This window comes from Pantherophis guttatus, chromosome 4 (assembly GCF_059756535.1).
Source record: "Pantherophis guttatus breed Tessera chromosome 4, ASM5975653v1, whole genome shotgun sequence".
Lineage (NCBI taxonomy): Eukaryota > Metazoa > Chordata > Lepidosauria > Squamata > Colubridae > Pantherophis > Pantherophis guttatus.
Window position 1 is genome coordinate 3,110,858 of NC_142066.1, and position 22,357 is coordinate 3,133,214.

Genomic DNA, 22,357 nt, shown 5'->3' on the forward strand with positions numbered 1-22,357 from the left:
AAGGAAGGAAGGACTCGCTGGGGAAGAGCCTAATGCTGGGAACGATGGAGGGCAAAAAAAGAAGGAGGGGACAACAGAGAACGAGGCGGCTGGATGGAGTCACCGAAGCAGTCGGCGTGAGCTTCAATGGACTCCGGAGGATGGTAGAGGACAAGAAGGCCTGGAGGAACGTGGTCCATGGGGTCGCGACGGGTCGGACACGACTTCGCGACTAGCGACAACTGTCGAGTCCTTGGTGCTCTCTGCACTTGGCGATTTTCTTGCAGATGTTTCATGACCCAACTAGGTAACATCATCAGTGCTAGAAGGAAGGGGGATTTGCATGGAGGAGGAGGAAGAGGAGGAGGAGGACTGTGGGGTCCTTGGTGATCTCTGAACTTGGCTGTTTTCTTGGAGACATTTCATGACCCAACTAGGTAACTGTCAGCATTGCAACGCTGGCATAGACAGAGAGAGCAGAGGACAGTAAAAGATAAACTCTGAAACTTTTGCCTGCAAAATCCCTTTGAAGCCTGGTTGTCGTGGAGATAAGGGGGGGGCACATTCCTGAGAAATGACGGGGAAAAGAAGTCTGAAGAATGACTTGGAAGACAGCCAATGAGAAGCAGAGACTTGAGGGTCGGAAAGGGAGGGATTGGGAGGCAAAAGGTCAGTCTTGTCCGCGCGGAGTCATGATCCGGTGGCTGAGCTCAATTAAAGAAAGATTTCCTTAAAGATTGGCAGTTTGGAGATTCCTTTAATCTTGAGACAGTACCGCAGTCTGACAGTAACATCATCAGTGCTAGAAAGGAATCGGGTTTTGCTCTCTGTTTATACACTAATGGCTCACTCATGTCAGCGTTAGAGGGAGTGTTCGTTGGCGGTTCCTTCATTAGGCTGTGGTTTATTGTTTGATTGTTTGTCTGAGTTGGTAGTTCCTACTTCCTTAATTGGTGTATTGTTTACTTCTTGTTTGTGGGTGTAGTATTAATCTTGAGGTTAATCTCAGCTCACCTGGGTGTTGACGGCTGGCAAGGAAGAGTTTTGGTCTTTCTGTTTCCTTTTTGGCTTTTGGATTCTCTCTTTTCAATGGGGTGTAGATGTTGTTTATCTCTCTGTGGCCGTTGATGGCTGGCTTGTTTAAAAACGCCAAGCTTCCAGGAATTCTCTAGCTTTTGAGGGATTTGGTTTAGGCTAAGATGCTCAGCTCCCTAGCCCCATCATCGTCTTCTACCATCCCCACTCCCTTCTAGCACTGATGATGTTCCCTAGTTGGGTCATGGAATGTCTGTAAGAAAACAACTAAGCTCAGAGATCACCAAGGACCCCACAGTCGTCTTCCTCCTCCTCCTCCACGTCCTCGTCCTCCTTGTCCTCCTCCTCCTCCTCTCCACAAATCCCATTCCCTTCTAGCACTGATGATGTTACCTAGTTGGGTCATGAAACATCTGGAAGGAAACAACAAAACTCAAAGAACACCAAGGACCCCACAGTCTTCCTCCTCCCTCTCCCCCTCAACCCCACTCCGTTCTAGTACTGATTATATCCCCTAGCTGGGTCATGAACCACCTGCAAGATAGCCACCCAGCTCAGAGAGCACCAAGGACCCCACAGTTCAACCCTGAGCTACAAATACTCTCTTCTACTAGACGAGAGACACAATAGTCATGTTGTGACACCTACAGGAAAGCCACAGGGAAGATAATTGAACAATTGTTGCCTAAGGCAGGGGTCTGCAACCTTAAACACTCAAAAGAGCCATTTGGACCCGTTTCCCACAGAAAAGAAAACACCGGGAGCCACAAAACTTGGGTGGGTGTGGCCAACTCGACGTCGCTCACTTCCACCGGTCACATGACACCCCCCTAGCCACGCCTACCCAGCAGGTCATTAGGGCAGAGAACCAGTTGTTAGAAAATACTGGGAATCACAAAACCCTTTTGACATCTCTCTCTCTCTCCTCCCTCCCTCCCCCCTCTCTCCCTCTCTCTATGTATCTCTATGTCTCTTTCTCTCTCCCCCTCTCTCTGTATCTCTCCCCCTTCTCTCTCTCTGTATCTCTCTCTCCCACTCTCTCTGTATCTCTCTATGTCTCTCTCCCTCTCTCTCTGTATCTCTCTCCCTCCTTCTCTCTCTCTGTATCTCTCTCTCCCACTCTCTCTGTATCTCTCTCCCCCTTCTCTCTCTCTGTATCTCTCTGTCTCTCTCTCTCTCCCTCTCTCTCTGTATCTCTCTATGTCTCTCTCCCTCTCTCTCTGTATCTCTCTCCCTCCTTCTCTCTCTCTGTATCTCTCTCTCCCACTCTCTCTGTATCTCTCTGTCTCTCTCTCTCTCCCTCTCTCTCTGTATCTCTCTATGTCTCTCTCCCTCTCTCTCTGTATCTCTCTCCCTCCTTCTCTCTCTCTGTATCTCTCTCTCCCACTCTCTCTGTATCTCTCTATGTCTCTGTCTCTCTCCCACTCTCTCTGTATCTCTCTCTCCCTCTCTCTCTGTATCTCTCTGTCTCTTCCCTGGCCGCTTCTCCATCCCCCGCCGTCGCCCTTACCTTCTCAGGCCAGGCGAGGAGTGACCGGGAGGGGCGGGGCCAGCGAGTGGTGGGATCACTTGACATGGAGCCACAGCAGAGGGCCCAAAGAGCCACATGCAGCTCCAGAGCCACCAGGTTGCTGACACCTGCCCTAGGGTCACTCATGAACAAGAGGAGCAGAAATATTGGGGGATAGACAGTACTTTCAGCTATCTATATCTCCTTAAAATCCAGTGTCTTGAGCTACACAACCTCAACAGATTGCCGGTTTGGAAATCTTTGGAATTTTTCAAGAAGTAATTGGACTGCCACCTCCCGCATATTTCAGAGATTGCATTAAATCTCGTGGCTCCTTCTCAACCAACATTCGAGGACTTGATGCTTTATTTTCCGGGAATTGTTGGCTTTACGAGCTTGTTCCAGGCTCTGCTCCAACATCTCCAGGGGAGAGGAGCCAACCCGTTCCCTTTGTCCTTGGTTCCACCATCACAGGTGTTCTCAGGTGTTCCCCCCCCCCCCCGCTTTCCTTTGGACTCCATGTCGATTCACATCAAAGGAATCCAAGGAGATCAAAGACCTTCCTGGTGATAGCTCGACTGAATTCCACCTCCTATTTGTGACGTGGAGGTTGACAGAAAAGTGATCTTGATGTGTTCGCCCAAGCTAGCTGAGAAGAGATCAGACTCTGATGGTTGTCCTAACAGGTGGATCGCCCTCAAACTACCAGAGATCAAACTATGATAGTTCTCCAAACACAACGCCCAGATCACCCTCAAACTACCAGAGATCAAACTATGATAGTTCTCCAAACACAGCGCCCAGATCGCCCTCAAAATACCAGAGATCAAACTATGATAGTTCTCCAAACACAATGCCCAGATCGCCCTCAAACTACCAAAGATCAAACTATGATAGTTCTCCAAACACAACGCCCAGATCACCCTCAAACTACCAGAGATCAAACTATGATAGTTCTCCGAACACAATGCCCAGATCGCCCTCAAACTACCAAAGATCAAATTATAATAGTTCTCCAAACACAACGCCCAGATCGTCGTCAAACTACCAGAGATCAAACTATGATAGTTCTCCAAACACAATGCCCAGATCGCCCTCAAACTACCAGAGATCAAACTATGATAGTACTCCAAACACAGCGCCCAGATCGCCCTCAAAATACCAGAGATCAAACTATGATAGTTCTCCGAACACAACGCCCAGATCGCCCTCAAACTACCAAAGATCAAATTATAATAGTTCTCCAAACACAACGCCCAGATCGTCGTCAAACTACCAGAGATCAAACTATGATAGTTCTCCAAACACAATGCCCAGATCGCCCTCAAACTACCAGAGATCAAACTATGATAGTTCTCCAAACACAACACCCACATCGCCCTCAAACTACCAGAGATCAAACTATGATAGTTCTCCGAACACAACGCCCAGATCACCCTCAAACTACCAGAGCTCAAACTCTGAGTTGTCCTAACACAACGTCCAGATCACCCTCAAACTGTCATGTTCTCAGAAGGTTCTTCAAGACAAGAAATCCCCAGTTGGATTCTGGTGGATCCATTGGAGGAGGAACCTCAGGATTGGAGCTGGGGATCCATAATTTGATTTGCTTTCAAGTGGAGATCAGCGTCAACTCATAAAGTGGGACACAACTGTTTTTCTGGCTTATTGATGGATGGATGGATTTGCCCATCACCAGCTTCTGATCGTGGTTCAGAAGACAAAGAGAAAAACAAGGATGAATATCACCCCATCACAACCAGGCTGAGCTGCTTAAGACTGTAATCCAATTTAATCATGGATATTGGATTCTTCTAGTTGGCAAAGTCATGTCTTCAGGGTTTTGTGGAAGGCTATTAAGATTGGGATCATCCTGGATCTCAGATAGGACACTGGTCCATAAAACTGGTGCCCCAACAGGGAAAAACACACTTCCTGGTCGCAGGGAAGTTGTGTTTCTTGCTGGCTGGGGAATTCTGGGAGTTGAAGTCCACACATCTTCAAGTTGTCAAGCTTGAGGGACGCCAGTCTACATCTTCTGCTTCCTCAAGGAACCTTTGAGGATGTAGGCCTTCTAGTTCATCTACAAACTTCTCCAAAGATTAGAAGCTGGACTGGAAAGTTCTGACAGAAGCAGAAATGGGGTCTTGAAGAGAGGGGTGGACAACCACTTCTTTCAAAGAAAATAGAAAGGTCCCCTTCCTCGCTCAAGAAGCTTTCACCACCCCCAACGCTTATTATCTCTTGAGTGGCCTTGACCAACCAGGTGGGGTAGGGATCTAAAACGCAGGAGGCAAAAATCCCAGCCTTGAGCACATATCTACTCCCACAAGACGAAGAGGCTGAAATCTCCGAGTGAGATCACACCTCGGTCACCTCCACAAAACCTCTACGGTCTCTGAAGATCTGAGCGATCATATCTGATGGATGTCTTGGAGAGTTGTCACACCCAACCACAGGAACACCCGGATCCTGCCCAAGATTGACTGAGTTGGCCACTTATGATCATGAGACAGTGCTTCACAAATGTGTCCATGCTTGGACAGAGTCCCGTGTTCTCCTGTCAATCACTTGTTAGTGACAACCACTTGTAACTCGATTTGTTGTTGTGCAACCATCTGAAGGGTAGCTCCCAGAATTCCCTAGACTAGCATTCTGGGGAGTTGAAGTCCCACATCTGAAAGTTGACCAGGCTGGGAGATCCAACTAGAACCACCAAGAGGTCTTCTATGGAAGTCTACCACAACCTACCTAATTATGGGCCAAGTAAACATCCCCTTGTGTTACTAACACAAACCAACCAATAACCCTCTCCGCTTCTCCCAAGAGGTGCCAAAAGATATAGGGAGAATAATAGACTTCTGTTCCTCTTATTTTTTGCCCCTAGAGGACACCATCTGCCAAGGAAAGCAAAGCTATTGAGATGCTGACTCCAGATCTGAAATCAGATTGGAATAGGTTCCAAAACATCTGAAGGCCGGACGAGAAACAACGGATGGAAACTAATCAAGAAGAGAAGCAACCTAGAATTAAGAACTAAGCAACCTAGAACTAAGGAGACCCTGTTTCGCATGCACACGCAGGGCGCCCCCGTGCTCCTCCCACTTTTGGCACGTGATGGCACGGTGGGCCCAGTAGGCCCATTTTTTGCTCTCCCCAGGCTCCAGAGCCTTTCTAGGCCTCCGGAGGGCCTCCAGGGAGGTCGGGAAGGCTGTTTTCGCCCTCCCCAGGCTCCTAGAGAGGCTCTGGAGCCTGAGGAGAGCAAAAAAAATGGGCCTTCTGGGCCCACCGGAAGTAGGGAAACAGGCTGTTTCCTTCCTCCAGAGGGCCTCCTGGGGGGGGGAAGGCCGTTTTCACCCTTCCCAGGCTCCTAGAGAGGCTCTGGAGCCTGGGGAGAGCAAAAAACGGGCCTTCCTCACCCCCCAAGTCCTCTGGAGGAAGGAAACAGCCTGTTTCCCTACTTCCGGTGGGCCCAGAAGGCCCGAAAATCGGAGCTGAGTTCGCGTGCCCACCAATATGACTCCACATGCCTCCTGTGGCACGCGTGCCATAGGTTCGCCATCACGGCTATAGGGTCTCCTGCCTTGAGCAGGGGGCTGGACTAGAAGACCTCCAAGGTCCCTTTTCAACTCTCTGATCCTGTGAATTGGTTCGTGGCAAGGGGCTGATGGTAACATCCCCCAACTCCAGGTTTGCATCGCCACTGTCCCAAAACCCAATCTAGTGTAGACCCTGCCTCCAGAGAGACCCCAACCCTCCATAACCACATCAAGTCCACAGTTGCCACCTGAAAATATGCCTCCTGAAAAATTGGCAAAAATGTTTAAAGATAAATCAGCTAGTTGTCGGAAATGCCACCAAATACCAGGATCTTATTCTCATATGTGGTGGGCTTGTCCAAAAGCTAAAGATTATCGGAGCAGAATTAAGATATGGATAGAAGAAATGACTCAACAACATATTGATTTAAAATCTGAGTTGTTCCTACTGGGTATCCTACCAGAGAAAATTAGTAAAGAAAATGCATACTTGATTATACATATAATAACTGCGGCAAGAATAATAGTTGCACAAAGATGGAACGCAGAGAAAATCCCTTTAGGAGGGGAAGCAATTAGAAAAATTTTGGACTGCGCAGAGACGAATAGATTAACTTTTGTGATTAAAGAGAAAGAGGATACGGAATATTTTAAGATATGGGGGAAATTTTATGATTGGATAGAAAAGAGATATAGATAAAGAATGTGATAAGCAAGCAGGAGAAAATTACATTAAATATATGCATATTATTATTATTATTATTACTATTACTATTAATAATAATAATAATAATAATAATAATAATAATAATAATAATAAAATATATGCATTTTGGGGGGAAAATTGAAATAGAGAAATGGGATTTATTAAGGAAGAAATAAGAGGAGTAGTAACAAAAAGAAGTCACCGAAGAAACACTGAGATGATACACAGAAGGACTGATGTATTATATGTTTGTTTATGTTAAAAAAAATAAAAAACTTTTTATTAAAAAAAAAAAGTCCATGGTTGCCACCTTGGCCCTTTGAGGCCTAGGCCGAACTCAGCTAGAGCCAGGAGTGAGTTTGAGAGAACCTCTAGCTAAGATTCTATGCAGTTTGGAGAACCCCCCAAATTCCACTCCTGGCTGGCTCCGACAACCCCACCCCACCCCTCCCAGGAGTCCCCACATGGCCCGTTTTGGATACAGGTAAGTGCAGGGCGTACACGGAGGCTCGGGAAGAACAAAAAATGGGCCTACTGGAAGTTCAGGAAGGACAGAAACAGATCTGTTTCTGTCCTCCAGAGGGCCTCCGGAGCCTGGGGAGGCCATTTTCGCCCTGCTGGAGGCTCGAGAAAAGCCTCTGGAGCCTGGGGAGGGCAAAAACGCCTCCCCCACCATGGTGCAGGAGGCCACCCCCACCATGGCCACGCCCACCCAGCAACCGGGCAGAGTACCCCTTGCTAAAACTTTTGAAGCCCACCCCTGGCTACAGCCATCTAAAGTTCTGCTTTCAAGAAGGGATAAGAAAGAAGACTATAAATATAACTGTACAATTATGAAATGATAGATTGGGTAAAATGGGAAAGAGATTGAAAAGAAAGTGTATATATTATTAGAAAATTGGAGTTGCTCGGATACCAAACGAGGGAAATATTGCACAACAAAGGAGAAAGAAAGGAAAGAGGAGGAGAGGGAGAGAGAGGAATGGAAGAAAGGGGAAGGAGAGAAGGGACAAGAGCAGAGGAGAAGGGGAGAAAGGGGAGAAAGAGGGAAGGAGTGGGGGAGAGGAAGGGAGGAGAGGAGGAGGAAGAAAGTAGAAGAGGAGAGGAGGGAGGGAGGGGAAAGAAAGAAGAAGGAGAAGAAGGTTTGTTGTGAAAAGAGGGAAAAGAGAAGGTAGAAGAGCACCTGCAAGTGTCATTAAAATGTCTTATTTTTATGCTTTCGTTAGGGAAAAAATATGTGTATATATGATCAACTATGGATAAGAGAATGTACATTTACAATATGTTGTATAAGAAATAAAAATAAAAAACTTATTAAAAAAAAAGAAGAAGAAGGGATAACTCTTGGCCCTGGCCAATCTCTGGAAAGCCTGCATCCTCCTAAGACAGACTACATCTCCCATCATCCTCAGCCAGCCCTGGCAGGTGGGGAACTCTTCTTGAGATCTTCTCCAGATGTTGGCGAAAATCATTTTTCTGTTCATTTTTGAGCTCCAGGTTTACTATTCATTTTATTATTTCTAAATTTATTTTTGTCAAGCATATACTGTATAAGATAACAGGTAAAAGTATAAACGTAATTTGAACGCATGAAAAGAGCCAGTAAAAAGGAATTGTGTGCCTAATTTTCCAATTACGCACACAATTACATACACAAAAGACACACAGACACAGCCCCTGTGTGCCCTTCCTCCTTCTGGAATCAAACCTGGAGCTATTTGCTGCCAAGGAATTGCGTTGGTGGGCGTGGATGGGGCAGCCTTTAAGTTTTCATTCCATCTGAATGAAATCTTGGCTCCGCTGGGACGCTCAGCTACCATTGGGAAAAATCCATCATTTTAATCCTTTAAGTCGTTAAAAGCCTGATGATTGACAGGGTGGCGAAAGGTTTCCCAGCTCTGAATTGCCAAGATTATAAATGATGTTTATGGAGGTGGTTTTAATTTTGTTAAAAGGAAAATCTCCTGACGGCTCCGTGAGACAAATTTACAGCTAAAGTTAGTTGGGTTAGGCTCTCAAAACTGAATGGAAAGGGTGTATTAGAAATATTTTGGGAGGAGGAGGAGGAGGAGAGAAGGAGAAGGGATGGAGGAGGAGAAGGAAAGGAGAAGGAGAAGGGATGGAAGAGCAGGAGCAGGAGGAGAAGGAGGAGGAGGGATGGAGGAGGAGGAGGGGAAGAGGAGGAGGGATGGAGGAGGAGGAGTGGGAAGAGGAGGAGGAGAAAGAGAAGGAGAAGAGATGGAGGAGGAGAAGGAGAGGAGGAGGAGGGATGAGGAGGAGGAGGGGAAGAGGAGGAGGAGGAGGAGGGATGTAGGAGGAGGAGTGGGAAGAGAAGGAGGAAAAAGAGAAGGAGAAGAAATGGAGGAGGAGGGATGGAGGAGGAGGAGTGGGAAGAGAAGGAGGAAAAAGAGAAGGAGAAGAAATGGAGGAGGAGGGATGGAGGAGGAGGAGTGGGAAGAGAAGGAGGAGAAAGAGAAGGAGAAGAGATGGAGGAGAGGAGGAGGAGGAGAGATGGAGGAGGGATGGAGGAGGAGGAGGGGAAGAGGAGAAGGAGGAGGAGGGATGGAGGAGGAGGAGTGGGAAGAGAAGGAGGAAAAAGAGAAGGAGAAGAAATGGAGGAGGAGGGATGGAGGAGGAGGAGTGGGAAGAGAAGGAGGAGAAAGAGAAGGAGAAGAGATGGAGGAGAGGAGGAGGAGGAGAGATGGAGGAGGGATGGAGGAGGAGGAGGGGAAGAGGAGAAGGAGGAGGAGGGATGGAGGAGGAGGAGTGGGAAGAGAAGGAGGAAAAAGAGAAGGAGAAGAAATGGAGGAGGAGGAGGAGGAGGAGGAGGAGGAGAAAGAGAAAGAGAAAGAGAAGAGATGGAGGAGGAAGAGGAGAAAGAGAAGGAGAAGGGATGGAGGAGGAGAAAGGATGGAGGAAGAGGAGGAGGAGGAGAAAGAGGAGGAAAGGGGACGGGAAGGCGCTGAACTTCCTTGAGGACCATGCGAGGTGGATTCCAGGACCAGATTCTACACACATACACTCTGTCCAGCCAGCTAAATGTTCCACCTCATCTTCCAGAAGAGTAAAATAATTATGATGCAGCACCCAGAATCAAAGAAAGATGGCCGATAAACCAGCCACAGCTGGCCAAATATTCTTTGGATCAACAATGGACAGAGAAGACGAAAAACCCCACCCAGAATGAATTATTTGGTTAAGTCAACCGTTCACCACATCAATTTACAAAATGTCATTCGAGGCGTTTCCAATTTCCAGGCATTGATCCCACACCTACACCTGCCCGCTTCATTCTGGTGGAAGGAAGAACAATCCTAGCTGTCAATCACTTGCCCAGCGACAATCTCTTGTAACCTAATTCGCTGTTGTATGGTTAACCCAGGTGTCAGCAACCTGTGGCTCCGGAGCCGCATGTGGCTCTTTGGGTTCTCCGCTGAAGCTCCCTGTACCACCACTGACTGGCGACTCCCCTCCCAGTCACTCGTCGCCTGGCCTTGGAAATCTGAGAGATACAGAGAGAGTGGGGAGAAAGGGAGAGGGGAATAAAGAGAGGGAGAGGGGGGAGAGAGAGATACAGAGGGAGGGGGAAAGAGGGGGAGAGAGAGAGGGAGAGAGGGGAGAGAGAGTGATACAGAGGGAGGGGGAAAGAGGGGGAGAGAGGGGGGAAGAGAGAGAGAGAGACACAGAGAGATACAGAGAGAGGGGGAGAAAGGGAGAGGGGAATAAAGAGAGGGAGAGGGGGGAGAGAGAGATACAGAGGGAGGGGGAAAGAGGGGGAGAGAGAGAGGGAGAGAGGGGAGAGAGAGTGATACAGAGGGAGGGGGAAAGAGGGGGAGAGAGGGGGGAAGAGAGAGAGAGAGACACAGAGAGATACAGAGAGAGGGGGAGAAAGGGAGAGGGGGATAAAGAGAGGGAGAGTGGGAGAGAGAGATACAGAGGAAGGGGGAAAGAGGGGGAGAGAGGGGGAGAGAGAGAGGGAGAGAGAGATACAGAGGGAGGGGGAAAGAGGGGGAGAGAGAGAGGGGAGAGAGAGATACAGAGAGAGGGGGAGAAAGGGAGAGGGGAATAAAGAGAGGGAGAGGGGGAAGAGAGATACAGAGGGAGGGGGAAAGTGGGGGAGAGAGAGAGGGAGAGGGGGAAGAGAGAGATACAGAGAGAGGGGGAGAAAGGGAGAGGGGGATAAAGAGAGGGAGAGAGGGGAGAGAGAGATACAGAGAGAGGGGAAGAAAGGGAGAGGGGGATAAAAAGAGGGAGGGGAGAGAGATACAGAGGGAGGGGGAAAGAGGGGGAGAGAGGGGGGAAGAGAGAGAGACACAGAGAGACACAGAGAGAGGGGGAGAAAGAGAGGGAAAGGGGGAGAGAGAGATACAGAGGGAGGGGGAAGAGGGGGGAGAGAGAGGGAGAGGTGGGAGAGAGAGATACCGAGGGAGGGGGAGAAAGGGAGAGGGGGAGAAAGAGAGGGAAAGGGGGGAAGAGATACAGTGGGAGGGGGAAAGAGGGGGAGAGAGAGAGGGAGAGGGGGAGAGAGAGATACAGAGGGAGTGGGAAAGGGGAAGAGGGGGGGAGAGAGAGACACACAGAGAGATAGAGAGAGGGGGGAGAAAGGGAGAGGGGGATAAAGAGATTGAGAGGGGGGAAGAGATACAGAGGGAGGGGGGAAGAGGCGGAGAGAGAGAGGGAGAGGGGGGAGAGATATACAGAGGGAGGGGTGTTAAGGAATAACCCATCAATATTTCAGATGGATGACCGAGCTGTCACTTCTGATCACTTCTGTCCAGAATTCCTTCACGGCCAGGAAGGATTCAGGTGAACAACAAAGTTGGGAAGAGGAGATAAGGTGAACCTCGCTCCAAAGAGGTTTTCACTTGAACGTGGTTGCCATCGGAGAACTTGGTGGTCCTTAAGGGACCTTACAACCGCTTGCATTGTTTGAAAAGGATCCCAGATGCATGGTGGGTTCCACAGAAGGCTTCAGTTTGGCCAACTATCTTTTCCATCTCAAAGCTTCCTCCTTCCACTATTTATTTAAAATGGAGGTATGGAGTAATGGAATATGATGGTATGGTGGTATGGAGGATGGAGGATGGAGGTATGAGGGTATGAAGGTATGGAGTATGGCGGTACGGAGTATGGAGGTACGGAGGCTTGGAAGTATGGAGGTATGGTGGTATGGAGGTATGGAGGTATGGTGATATAGTGTATGGAGGTATGGAATATGGAGGAGAATGGAGGTATGGAATATGGAGGTATGGAGTATGGAGTTATGGTTGTATGGAGTATGGAGGTATGGAATATGGAGGAGTATGGAGGTATGGAGGAGTATGGGAATATGGAGGTATGGAATATGGAGGTATAGAGTATGGAGGTATGGTTGTATGGAGTATGGAGATATGGAATATGGAGGAGAATGGAGGTATGGAGGTATGAAATATGTAGGTATGGAATATGTAAGTTTGGTGGTATGAAGTATGGAGGTATGAAGGTATGATGGTATGGAGAATGGAGGTATGGAAAATGGAGGAGTATGAAGATATGAAGGTATGGAGGTATGGAATATGGAGGTATGAAGTATGGAGGTATGGAGGTATGGAATATGGAGGTATGAAGTATGGAGGTATGTTTGTATGGAGGGATGGAATATGGAGGAGAATGGAGGTATGGAGAATGGAGGTATGGAAAATGGAGGAGTATGAAGATATGAAGGTATGGAGGTATGGAATATGGAGGTATGAAGTATGGAGGTATGGAGGTATGGAGAATGGAGGTATGGAAAATGGAGGAGTATGAAGATATGAAGGTATGGAGGTATGGAATATGGAGGTATGAAGTATGGAGGTATGTTTGTATGGAGGTATGGAATATGGAGGAGAATGGAGGTATGGAGTATGGAAGTATGGAGGTATGGAGTATGGAGATATGGAGTATGGAGCTATGGAGGTATGGAGAGATGGGTGTAAATATGATATATATATATACATATACTGGTATATGTATGTATGGAGGAAGGGAGGAAGGTATGGGTGTAAGTATATCAGGGGTGGGTTCTACTTACCTTTACTACCGGTTCGCAACGGGAGCACGAACGCTTCTGCACATGCATAGAAGCTTCTGCGCATGCGCAGATCACCCATGATGACGTCGTGGTGGGTCGGCGGAGCCTCCCGCCGGGTTTACTATCGGTTCTACAGAACCGGACCGAACCGGGAGCAACCCACCTCTAAAGTATACGTATGTATGTAGATACTCTATGTATGTAGGTATGGAGGGAGGGAGGGATGGGTGTAAGTGTACGTATGTATGTATGTATGTATGTATGTATAGAGTATGTATATATGTGTGTTATGTATGTGTACAGATAGATATATCCTTCCTTTTGAGAGCAGGCAACAGAATTTCATTTTTAATGTGTGCCAGTCGTGCTCACAATTTTAAAAATCGACAATGAAGGGATCGGATTCAAATCCTAGGATTCAACCTCTGGGGGGAGTCAATCCCCCCAGCAGTCCCGACACTTGAGAAATGGATCTGTCAATATCTAGCGGGGGGAGGGGCAATCCCAGAAAGCCCCTCCCCCACCCCCAAAATGCAGAGGTTCCTCCGTTGGTCCAACTGCAAGACCCCTCAGATCCATGGATGGGTCCAACCCAAGTCGAGATCGCTTCAGAAAGCTCCACGACGTTCAGAAGAAGCATGACGTCCCAAGTCAGGTGAGGTCTAGTTAGTAAGTCCACCATCTTTGGTTCCTCCAAGTCCACCATTATACATCCAGACTTAAAACGGTGTTGTTTCTCTGGGTCATATAACATACCGTATTTTTCGGCGTATAAGACGCACCGCAGGGATGGGTTCTAAATTTTTTTACTGCCGGTTCTGTGGGCGTGGCTTATTTTGTGGGTGTGGCTTGATGGTCATGTGACAATTATTTAGGATTTAGCAGAGGTACTGGTCTACCAGGCTTTTAACTACTTGCAGAGCTGTACCGCTCTACCCAGGCACTGATCTACTCATGTATTGTTGCAGGCACTGGTCTCCCCATTTATATTTGCAGGCACTGGTCTACTCGTTTGTTTTCTTTTAACACTGATCAGCTGTAGGGCGGCCCTTTGAAGCCCCGCGGCAAGAGTTTAAACAATTTTTTTCCCTCTAGCCATCAGCTGGGACTCAGGAGGCAGCAATAGATTGAGGGTGGGACCAAATAAATATCGTCACCGCTACCGGCTCGGCAGAACCGGGCCGAACCGGGAGGAACCCACCACTGACGTACTGGAGTATAAGACGCACCTACCATTTTTGGTGAGGAAAAGAAGAAAAAGAAATCTGCCTCTGCTTCTGCCTCTGAGCAATTTTGCCTCTTTGCAGCAAACAGCAAACAGCCTGCTTTACTTTCAGTTTCGTTTTCCGCCTAGCTTGATTAGCACAAGGAGGAAAAAAAAAATCTGCTCCCAGCAATTTACCTCTTTGCAGCAAGCAGCAGAACCCTGCGCAAAACAGATGAGAGCAAATCAGCTGAGAGTCGGGAGGCCGATCCAATCAACTTGTGCTAATTAGGCTGTGCTGAAGCTAAAAGGAGCTGTTTTTTTCTTGCTGTTTGCTTGCAAGGAGGTAACTGCTGCAAGGCAGAGGCCAAAGGGTGGGGGCCAGTGGGTGGGCGGGGCTACATTCGGTGTGTAAAACACACCTAAATTTTCACCCCCTTTTCGGCGGGAAAAAAGTGTGTCTTATACTCCGAAAAATAAGGTATGCGGGCATAATTCTGTCTGTATTTATTTATTTTGCCATATCTGTGTCGTGTCTTATTAGAGAGGGAGACCCTTTGAGAGCTGTAAGCAACGAAATTTCATTTTAATGTACGCCGATTCGTGGACGTTCAGAGTGACAATAAAGTTAGTCTAAGTCGAAGACTAAAATCATCTCGACCAGCTCGGCGAAGAAGAGGACAGTGAGATGTGGGGACACCACACCTACAATATCCTCGTCTTCTCCAGTGTGATGGAAAGAAGGAACAGGGATGAGATGATAGCATCTCATTGGGCTGCCCCAAAGAAGAAGAGGGAGTCAAGCTGTTCTCCAAAGCACCTGAAGGCAGGACAAGAAGCAACGGGTGGAAACTAACCAAGGAGAGAAGCAACCTGGAATTAAGGAGAAAATTCCTGACAGGGAGAGCAATTAACCAAAGGAACCTCTTGCCACCAGAAGTTGTGGGTTCTCCATCACTGGAGGCTTTGAAGACAAGATTAGCCAGCCATTTGTCAGAAATGCGTCTGAGAGCGTAATGGGTTCTCCTGCTTGAGCAGAGGGCTGGATTAGGAGGCCTCCAAAGTCCCCTTCCAGCTCTATTCTATTCTGATCTATTCTGAGATAGTATAAGGGGTTGACTAGGGGTTGGAACCGAAGACCTCCAAGATCCCTTCCAACTCTGTTGTTCTCTTATTCTGTCTCTCTGGATCAAAATCTATTCCAAGAGCTAAGCTATCATCTCCCAACTTCTTTCCTCTTGGGACTCGAACCCAAATCTTACCGATCCTTGACAGCAGGTCATCCCAAACTGATTCAGATACGTCTTGGGGCTTTCTCCGTTGGTGCCCACCAAGGCGATGGAGATCAGGTCGAAAGTGCCGGTTAAAAGGCCATGCCCCGTAGTCACTTCAACCTTGTAGATCACCGGTTCCCCAGGCTGGTTCTGAGAAGATCCGTTCTCGTCCATCCTGGTGATGGGATCGAGGAGAAGAAGAAGAAGAAGAAGAAAAAGAAAAAGAAGAAGAAGAAGAAAAGAAGAACGTGCCTCTCAAGGGTGAGGATAGATTGAGAAGAAATGAATTGCTTCCGAACCGGCTGTTCTCCACTTGTGAGTTACACCCAGATGCCTCCAAGCCAACTCAGAAGATGAGCTGTCCTCCTCCTCCTCCTTCTCTTGCTCCTCCTCCTCTCTAGTTCTTCCTCCCCCTCTCTCTTCTTCTTCTTCTTCTTCTCCCATAAACCTTAACCCAGGAGCCTAACTGAGATCTTTCTTTTCCTCACCGGAGGAAAACTCTGCGATCCGGAAGAGGAAAATTAGGTGGGCCACTTCTGTCTCCATGGTAGGTCAGGACATCAAACAGAGGTGGGCTTCGTATACTGTAGTAACCGTTTCGGCCAGCACCGGAAATGTGAATGCGCACCATCCCCACATGCGTGTGGTGTCACAAAACACGGCAATTTGCTCGCGCACGCCACCCACCCACGCATGCGTGCGACATCAAACAACACGGCAATTCGCTCACGAGGGCCATCCCCGAGTGCGTGCTGTGTCGAAAACCGCACGTACCACACCACACCTAGCAATATAGGATGGGATTTTCGACCGGGTGAGTGGGCAAGTGGCCGGTACCGATTCACCCGAACCGGTCTGAACCAGCTGAATACCACCTGTGACATCAATGCATGAGCAAGGAGATGTCGATGAGTAGAGATCCATCTGAGACAACCTACAAGGTTGAAGGAAAACAGATAGATGGACAGGCGAGGAAGGGAATACGGGTGTAACCCTCAACTTACAATTGTCCGCTTAGTGACTGAATAATCACTAAGTCATTCAAAGTTACAATGGCGCTGACGATGTGACTTCAGTGGTGGGATTCAAGTAATTTAACAACCGGTTCTCTGCCCTAATGATTTCTTCCAACAACCAGTTTGCCAAACTGCTCAGAAAGTTAACAACCGGTTCTCCCGAAGAGGTGCGAACCGGCTGAATCCCACCACTGTGTGACTTGCGGCCATTTTTCAGACTTACGACCATTGCAACTTCCCCTTGGTCAACACGATCCAAATTCAGACGCTTGGCAACAGACTCTCCTTTATGACGGTTGCAGCGTCCCCGGGGAGTCACGAAGCGATTCCCTTTGGCGACCTTCTGACCAGGAGGAAGCTGGATTCACTCGACGAGCGGGTTTGTAACTCAACGGCCGTGGCAAGGAAGGTCGTAAAACGGGGCAAAATTCACTTAGCACGCGGAATTGCGGGGCTCCATTTGTGGTCGTAAGTTGAGAACTATCTGTATCCATCCCTAAAAAAAATAAAAATGGCCACTCATCTCACAAGAAAGGGACTCTGGGTAGTGTACAAGGCTCGGTTTAAAAAGAGCAATCAATACTTTTTTTAAAAAAAAAAGGCAGTCACAATTTAAAATAATACAGTAATCCTAGAAAGACACACATAACAGGTCAGGATGAGATTAAGGGAGGCATCGTAAAATCTCCGTCGGCTTTTGGGACCCCCTAGTCCTGATAACATAGTAATTTAATTCTGTCCCATTCCGTTCCGTTCCATTCCATTCCATTCCATTCCATTCCATTCCATATTTTCTATTCTTTTCTTTTCTTTTCTGTTCTTTTCTTTTCTGTTCTGTTCTGTTCCATTTTGTTCTGTTTTGTTCCGTTCCATTCCATATTTTCTACTGGTATTCTGTTCTGTTCTGTTCTGTTCTGTTCTGTTCCGTTTTGTTCCATTCCGTTCCATTCCGTTCCGTTCCATTCCGTTCCGTTCCATTCCATTCCATTCCATTCCATTCCATTCCATATTTTCTACCGGTATTCTATTCTATTCTGTTCTGTTCTGTTCCGTTCCGTTCCATATTTTCTGTTCTGTTCTGTTCTGTTCTGTTCTGTTCTGTCATGTCATGTCATGTCATGTCATGTCATGTCATGTCATGTCATGTCATGTCATGTCATGTCATGTTATGTTGTTATATTCCATTCTATTCCATTCCATTCCATATTTTCTATTCTATTCTGTTCTGTTCTGTTCTGTTCTGTTCCGTTCCGTTCCGTTCTTCTTGATGTGTTTTGTAAAATTCTTGGACATGGTGCCAAGTGCCCCGATGACAATGGGTATCACTGTTACCTGCTTCATCCATAATCACGTAGTTTCGATGGCCAGGTCGCGATATTTCATGATTTTTTTTCCAGTTCTTTTTTCTTTGACTCTGGCGTCTCCTTGGTACAGCGATATCAATAAATTGTACGCTTCAGGTTTTCGACAACTGGGGATATCTGGCATGTTATGTTCCAAATGACGATCCGTCTGTATTCAAAAGCCCCACAAGATCTTCACCTTCTCATTTTCTAAAACTTTTTCCATTTTATGTTCCCATGACTTTTTGGATACAGGAAAGTTGTATTTTTTACATAATAACCAGTGGATTAATTTAGCAACTCGGTCGTGTCCAGCTTTGTAATCAGTTTGTGTGATTTTGCTGCATTCACATATTAAATGTGAAACAGTTTCGACTTTGTTGTTGCAAAGTGGGCAGTTTGGATTGTCGGTGGATTTTTGTATCTTTGCTTTCGTGGCATTAGTTTGTAGTGCTTGTTCTTGAGCAGCCGGTATTAAACCTTCCGTTTCTTTCTCGATGGTTCCCCTCTTAAGCCATGCCCCTGTCAAGTTGTCATCACACTTTCCTTCAATGTTTTTCAAGCGCTGTCCATGCAAAGCTTTGGTTTTCCATCCGTTTAATCTGTCATCCAGCTGTTTTTCCTTATATTCTGCCTTTGTTTCTGTTGTTTTTTATAATGTTCTCCGTTTTCACAGCCTGCAGCAATTTTTCTGTACTTTGGTTCACGTAATCCTTCAAACTTCGTTTTTCTTCTTCTACAGTTTGATGGATTTGCAATAGTCCTCTGCTCCCTATTTTTCTGGGCAGTACATACAACCTGTCGATGTCACTTCGTGGATGTAAAGCGTGGTACATATTCAAAAGTTTGCGCGTTTTCCGGTCCAAGTTTTCCAGTTCAGCCCAAGTCCAGTTGATGATTCCAGCCGAGTAGCATATCACTGGAACTGCCCATGTATTAATGCCTCTAATTATGTTTCCAGCATTCAGCTTTGATTTTAATATTTTGTGGACCCTCCTGAAGTATTCCTTTTGCGTTGACTCTTTGACTTTTCCATTCAAGATTTTATGGCTTTTTATCAGGTTCGCCTGATACGCCAGTTGCGCTCCTTTCTGGATCGGGACTCCCTACGCACGCTCACTCAAGCACTCGTCACTTCTCGTCTGGACTATTGTAACGCTCTCTACATGGGGCTCCCCTTGGGGTACACCCGGAGGCTCCAACTGGTGCAGAATGCGGCCGCGCGGGGGATTATGGGAGCGACGGGGCGCTCCCATGTGACTCCTCTCCTGCGCGAGCTGCATTGGCTTCCGGTGGACTTCCGGGTACGCTTCAAGATGTTGGTGATTACCTTTAAAGCGCTCCATGGCTTAGGGCCGGGGTACTTATGGGACCGCCTTCTGCCACCAATAGCCTCCCACCGGCCAGTTCGCTCCCACAGAGAGGGCATCCTCAGGGTGCCATTGGGCAGACAATGTCAGCTGGCGATCCCCAGGGGGAGAGCCTTCTCTGTGGTGGCACCTACCCTCTGGAACAATCTACCCCCAGAGATACGAGTGATCTCCGACCTCCGGACTTTTCGTCGGGCCCTAAAAACCTATTTTTTTCAGTTAACCGGGCTGTCCTGATTTTACGGTTGGTTTTAAAATTTGATATGGATTTTAATTGAAAAGTTTTAAATTACGGGCCAAATTTATTTAATTATTTTAAATCTATTTTTAACTTTTGTGTATAAATGTTTTTATCTTGGCTGTTCACCGCCCTGAGTCCGAAAGGAGAAGGGCGGTATAGAAATCTGAAAAATAAATAAATAAATAAATAAATCTGCTTCCAAAATGCCTAGGTATTTGTAACCATCATTCCTTTGCTGACGCTTTTACTGTGTTTCCATTTCCCAGTTCTATTCCTTCTATTTTTTTTTTCCATTTTTCCTTGCTGCATGGATAATATAGCACATTTTTCAAGTCCAAAGTTCATTTTGATGTCGCGGCTGAACAGTTGAACTGTGTTGAGTATTGATTTAAGTTCAGTGGGGCTTTTCGCATACATTTTTAAGTCATCCGTGTATAGTAGATGGTTTATCTTGCCGTGTTGGCTTGAGATTTGATATCCCAGTTTTGTGTTTCATAGGATGATGATGATGATGATGATGATGATGATGATGATGATGATGATGATGACCATGTTTCCCCGAAAACAACACCGGGTCTTATATTAATTTTTGCTCCAAAAGACGCATTAGGGCTTATTTTCTGGTTAGGTCTCATTTGGGGAGAAATACGGTACTAAATGCACCCATCTGGCTGACAATCTTAACTGGGGCTTATTTTGGAGGTAGGGCTTGTATTACGAGCATCCTGAAAAATCATGCTAGGACTTATTTTCCGGTTGGATCCTATTTTCGGGAAAACAGTGTATTATTATTATTGTTGTTGTTATCATCATCAATATTACCCAATATTATTGTTGTTATTGTATGTTATATATTATTATGTAAGAAACTGAACCGGACATTACACTGTTCACAAAGGACATACGTATGTTAATTGAAAATATATAAATAAATTTTATATATATATATATTATATTATATTATATTATATTATATTATATTATATTATATTATATTATATTATATTATATTATATTATATTATATTATATTATATTATATTATTATATTATATTATATTATATTATATTATATTATATTATATTATATTATATTATATTATATTATATTATATTATATTATATTATATTATATTATATTATATTATATTATATATATCAGAACACAGCCAAGCTCCCACCCAATCAGTTCACACCCCCACTGGCAGTTAAAAGGAAGAAACAGCTGCGATCACACACATTGCTCCTAGAAGCACGAAGCCGAAAACACCAGCCTGAAGATGACGAATGAGACTTCGTCGAAACGTTGCCAAGACACCTCCAATTTTACGCGGGAGAAAACCCGAATAACCAAAGACTTACATATATATATATAAAAATATAAACTTTTTAAAAAAGAAGTTGAACAAGTGCTATGGCTCATCTCTGGCCTCAAAGCATTATTGCCTTTTCAATTGTTCACAGCAAATCATAAATAATCGTCTTTAATTGTCCCACGGATGCCACATCCATTCAGCCTGTTCTGCCACCTGTCCTGTGATCGGATTTAATTTGTTTAATTGAGTAATAATATCAAGGAAAGAAGGAGCTTTTGTGGGCACGGCGAAGTCACGAGTCTCGTTGTTTGTCCGCCAAGCTTGGAAAACATCGATGTGAAAACCTCAACATGTTCTCTTTCCTCTAAAGAAAAAAAACAAAAACCAGCCAATCAGACATAAACTGGTTTCTCACTTCCCTTGTTCTGCTCCTCCTTTGGGCAGGCAGTCCTCGCTTAGCGACGTTAGCAACGAAAAAGGTGACTTACGACCAGTCTTCTTCACGCTTAAAATCACCACAGCACTCCTGTGAGGTCCTGTGGGATCCAAATTTGGGTGGCGTAGATTTAAAAACAGATTGGCGGCCTCCTGGGATCACGGGATCACCCTCTGAGACTTTTCTAGCCGGCTTCCGATAATGGGGGAAGCTGGGTTCGTTTAAGGACCGCCCGATTCACTTAAGAACTTGCAGGGATTTGCTGAAGAAGCGAACCCAAAAAGCTCATCGAATCGGGCGTAACTCACTTAGCAACCTCTTTGCTCAACAGGACAGAAATTCTGCTCACAAATTGTCATCGTAAGTCCCCGGAATAGCATCATGGACACCACGCTAGTAATCCCTTCCCTCAGTTCATCCTGTTTGAGCGGCTCTATTCTATTCGAATTCTAAAATGGTCTAGGGCACTGATGGCTAACCTTTTTACCATCGCGTGCCAGGAGCGGGGGCGGGGGTGGGGGTCCCGCAAACGGAAGTTGGCAAACGGGCCATTTCTGGCCTCTGGAGGGCCTCCAGGGGGTTGGAGAAGGCCGTTTTCACCCTCCCCAGGCTCCTAGAAAGGCTCTGGAGGCTGGGGACAGCAAAAAATGGGCCTTCCGGTCCTACCGGAAGTTGGCAAATGGGCCATTTCCAGCCTCCAGAGGGCCTCCGGGGGGGGTTGGGAAGGCCGTTTTCGGCCTCCCCAGACTCCTAGAAAGGCTCTTGGGAGACAGAAAAACAGGCCTTCCCCACCCGACCCCCTCAAGGCCCTCCGGAGGCAGGAAACAGTCTGTTTCCCTACTTCTGGTGGGCCCAGAAGGGCCATTTCCGGACTCCGGAGGGCCTCCGGGGGGGTTGGGAAGGCCGTTTTCGCCCTCCCCAGACTCCTAGAAAGGCTCTTGGGAGACAGAAAAACAGGCCTTCCCCACCCGACCCCCTCAAGGCCCTCCGGAGGCAGGAAACAGCCTGTTCCCCTACTTCTGGTGGGCCCAGAAGGCCCGAAAATCAGCTGGCTGGCACGCGCGTGTGCGCCGGAGCTGAGCTCGCGTGCCCACCAATATGGCTATGCATGCCACCTGTGGCACATGTGCCATAGGCTCACCATCAGGGGTCTAGGGGCTGGGGGCTGGACTAGAAGACCTCCAAGGTCCCTTCCAACTCTATTCTGATTCTGACTCTGGTCCGGCCACCCGGAATTTCTTTGGGACAGGACAGGACAGGACAGGAAATGGTGGTGAAGACAGGGTGAAATTCTCGCCAGGCTGACTCTCTGACTCAGCACTCTTCCATTTGGGAGC

At 46.8% G+C, this 22,357-nt stretch overlaps 1 protein-coding gene across 2 annotated transcripts in view; it reads right to left on the reverse strand.

Annotated features, from left to right (window-relative positions):
* LOC117657225 (polyunsaturated fatty acid lipoxygenase ALOX15B-like) overlaps window positions 1-15,557 on the reverse strand; it is a 48,281-nt gene extending 32,724 nt beyond the window's left edge. For both annotated transcript variants that reach the window (XM_060684909.2, XM_060684910.2), the window contains exon 1: window positions 15,288-15,557. In XM_060684909.2, the coding sequence (XP_060540892.2) occupies window positions 15,288-15,473 (186 nt within the window). In that variant the 5' untranslated portion in view covers window positions 15,474-15,557. The remainder of the gene's footprint in view (window positions 1-15,287) is intronic.
* Window positions 15,558-22,357: the final 6,800 nt, after the last annotated feature.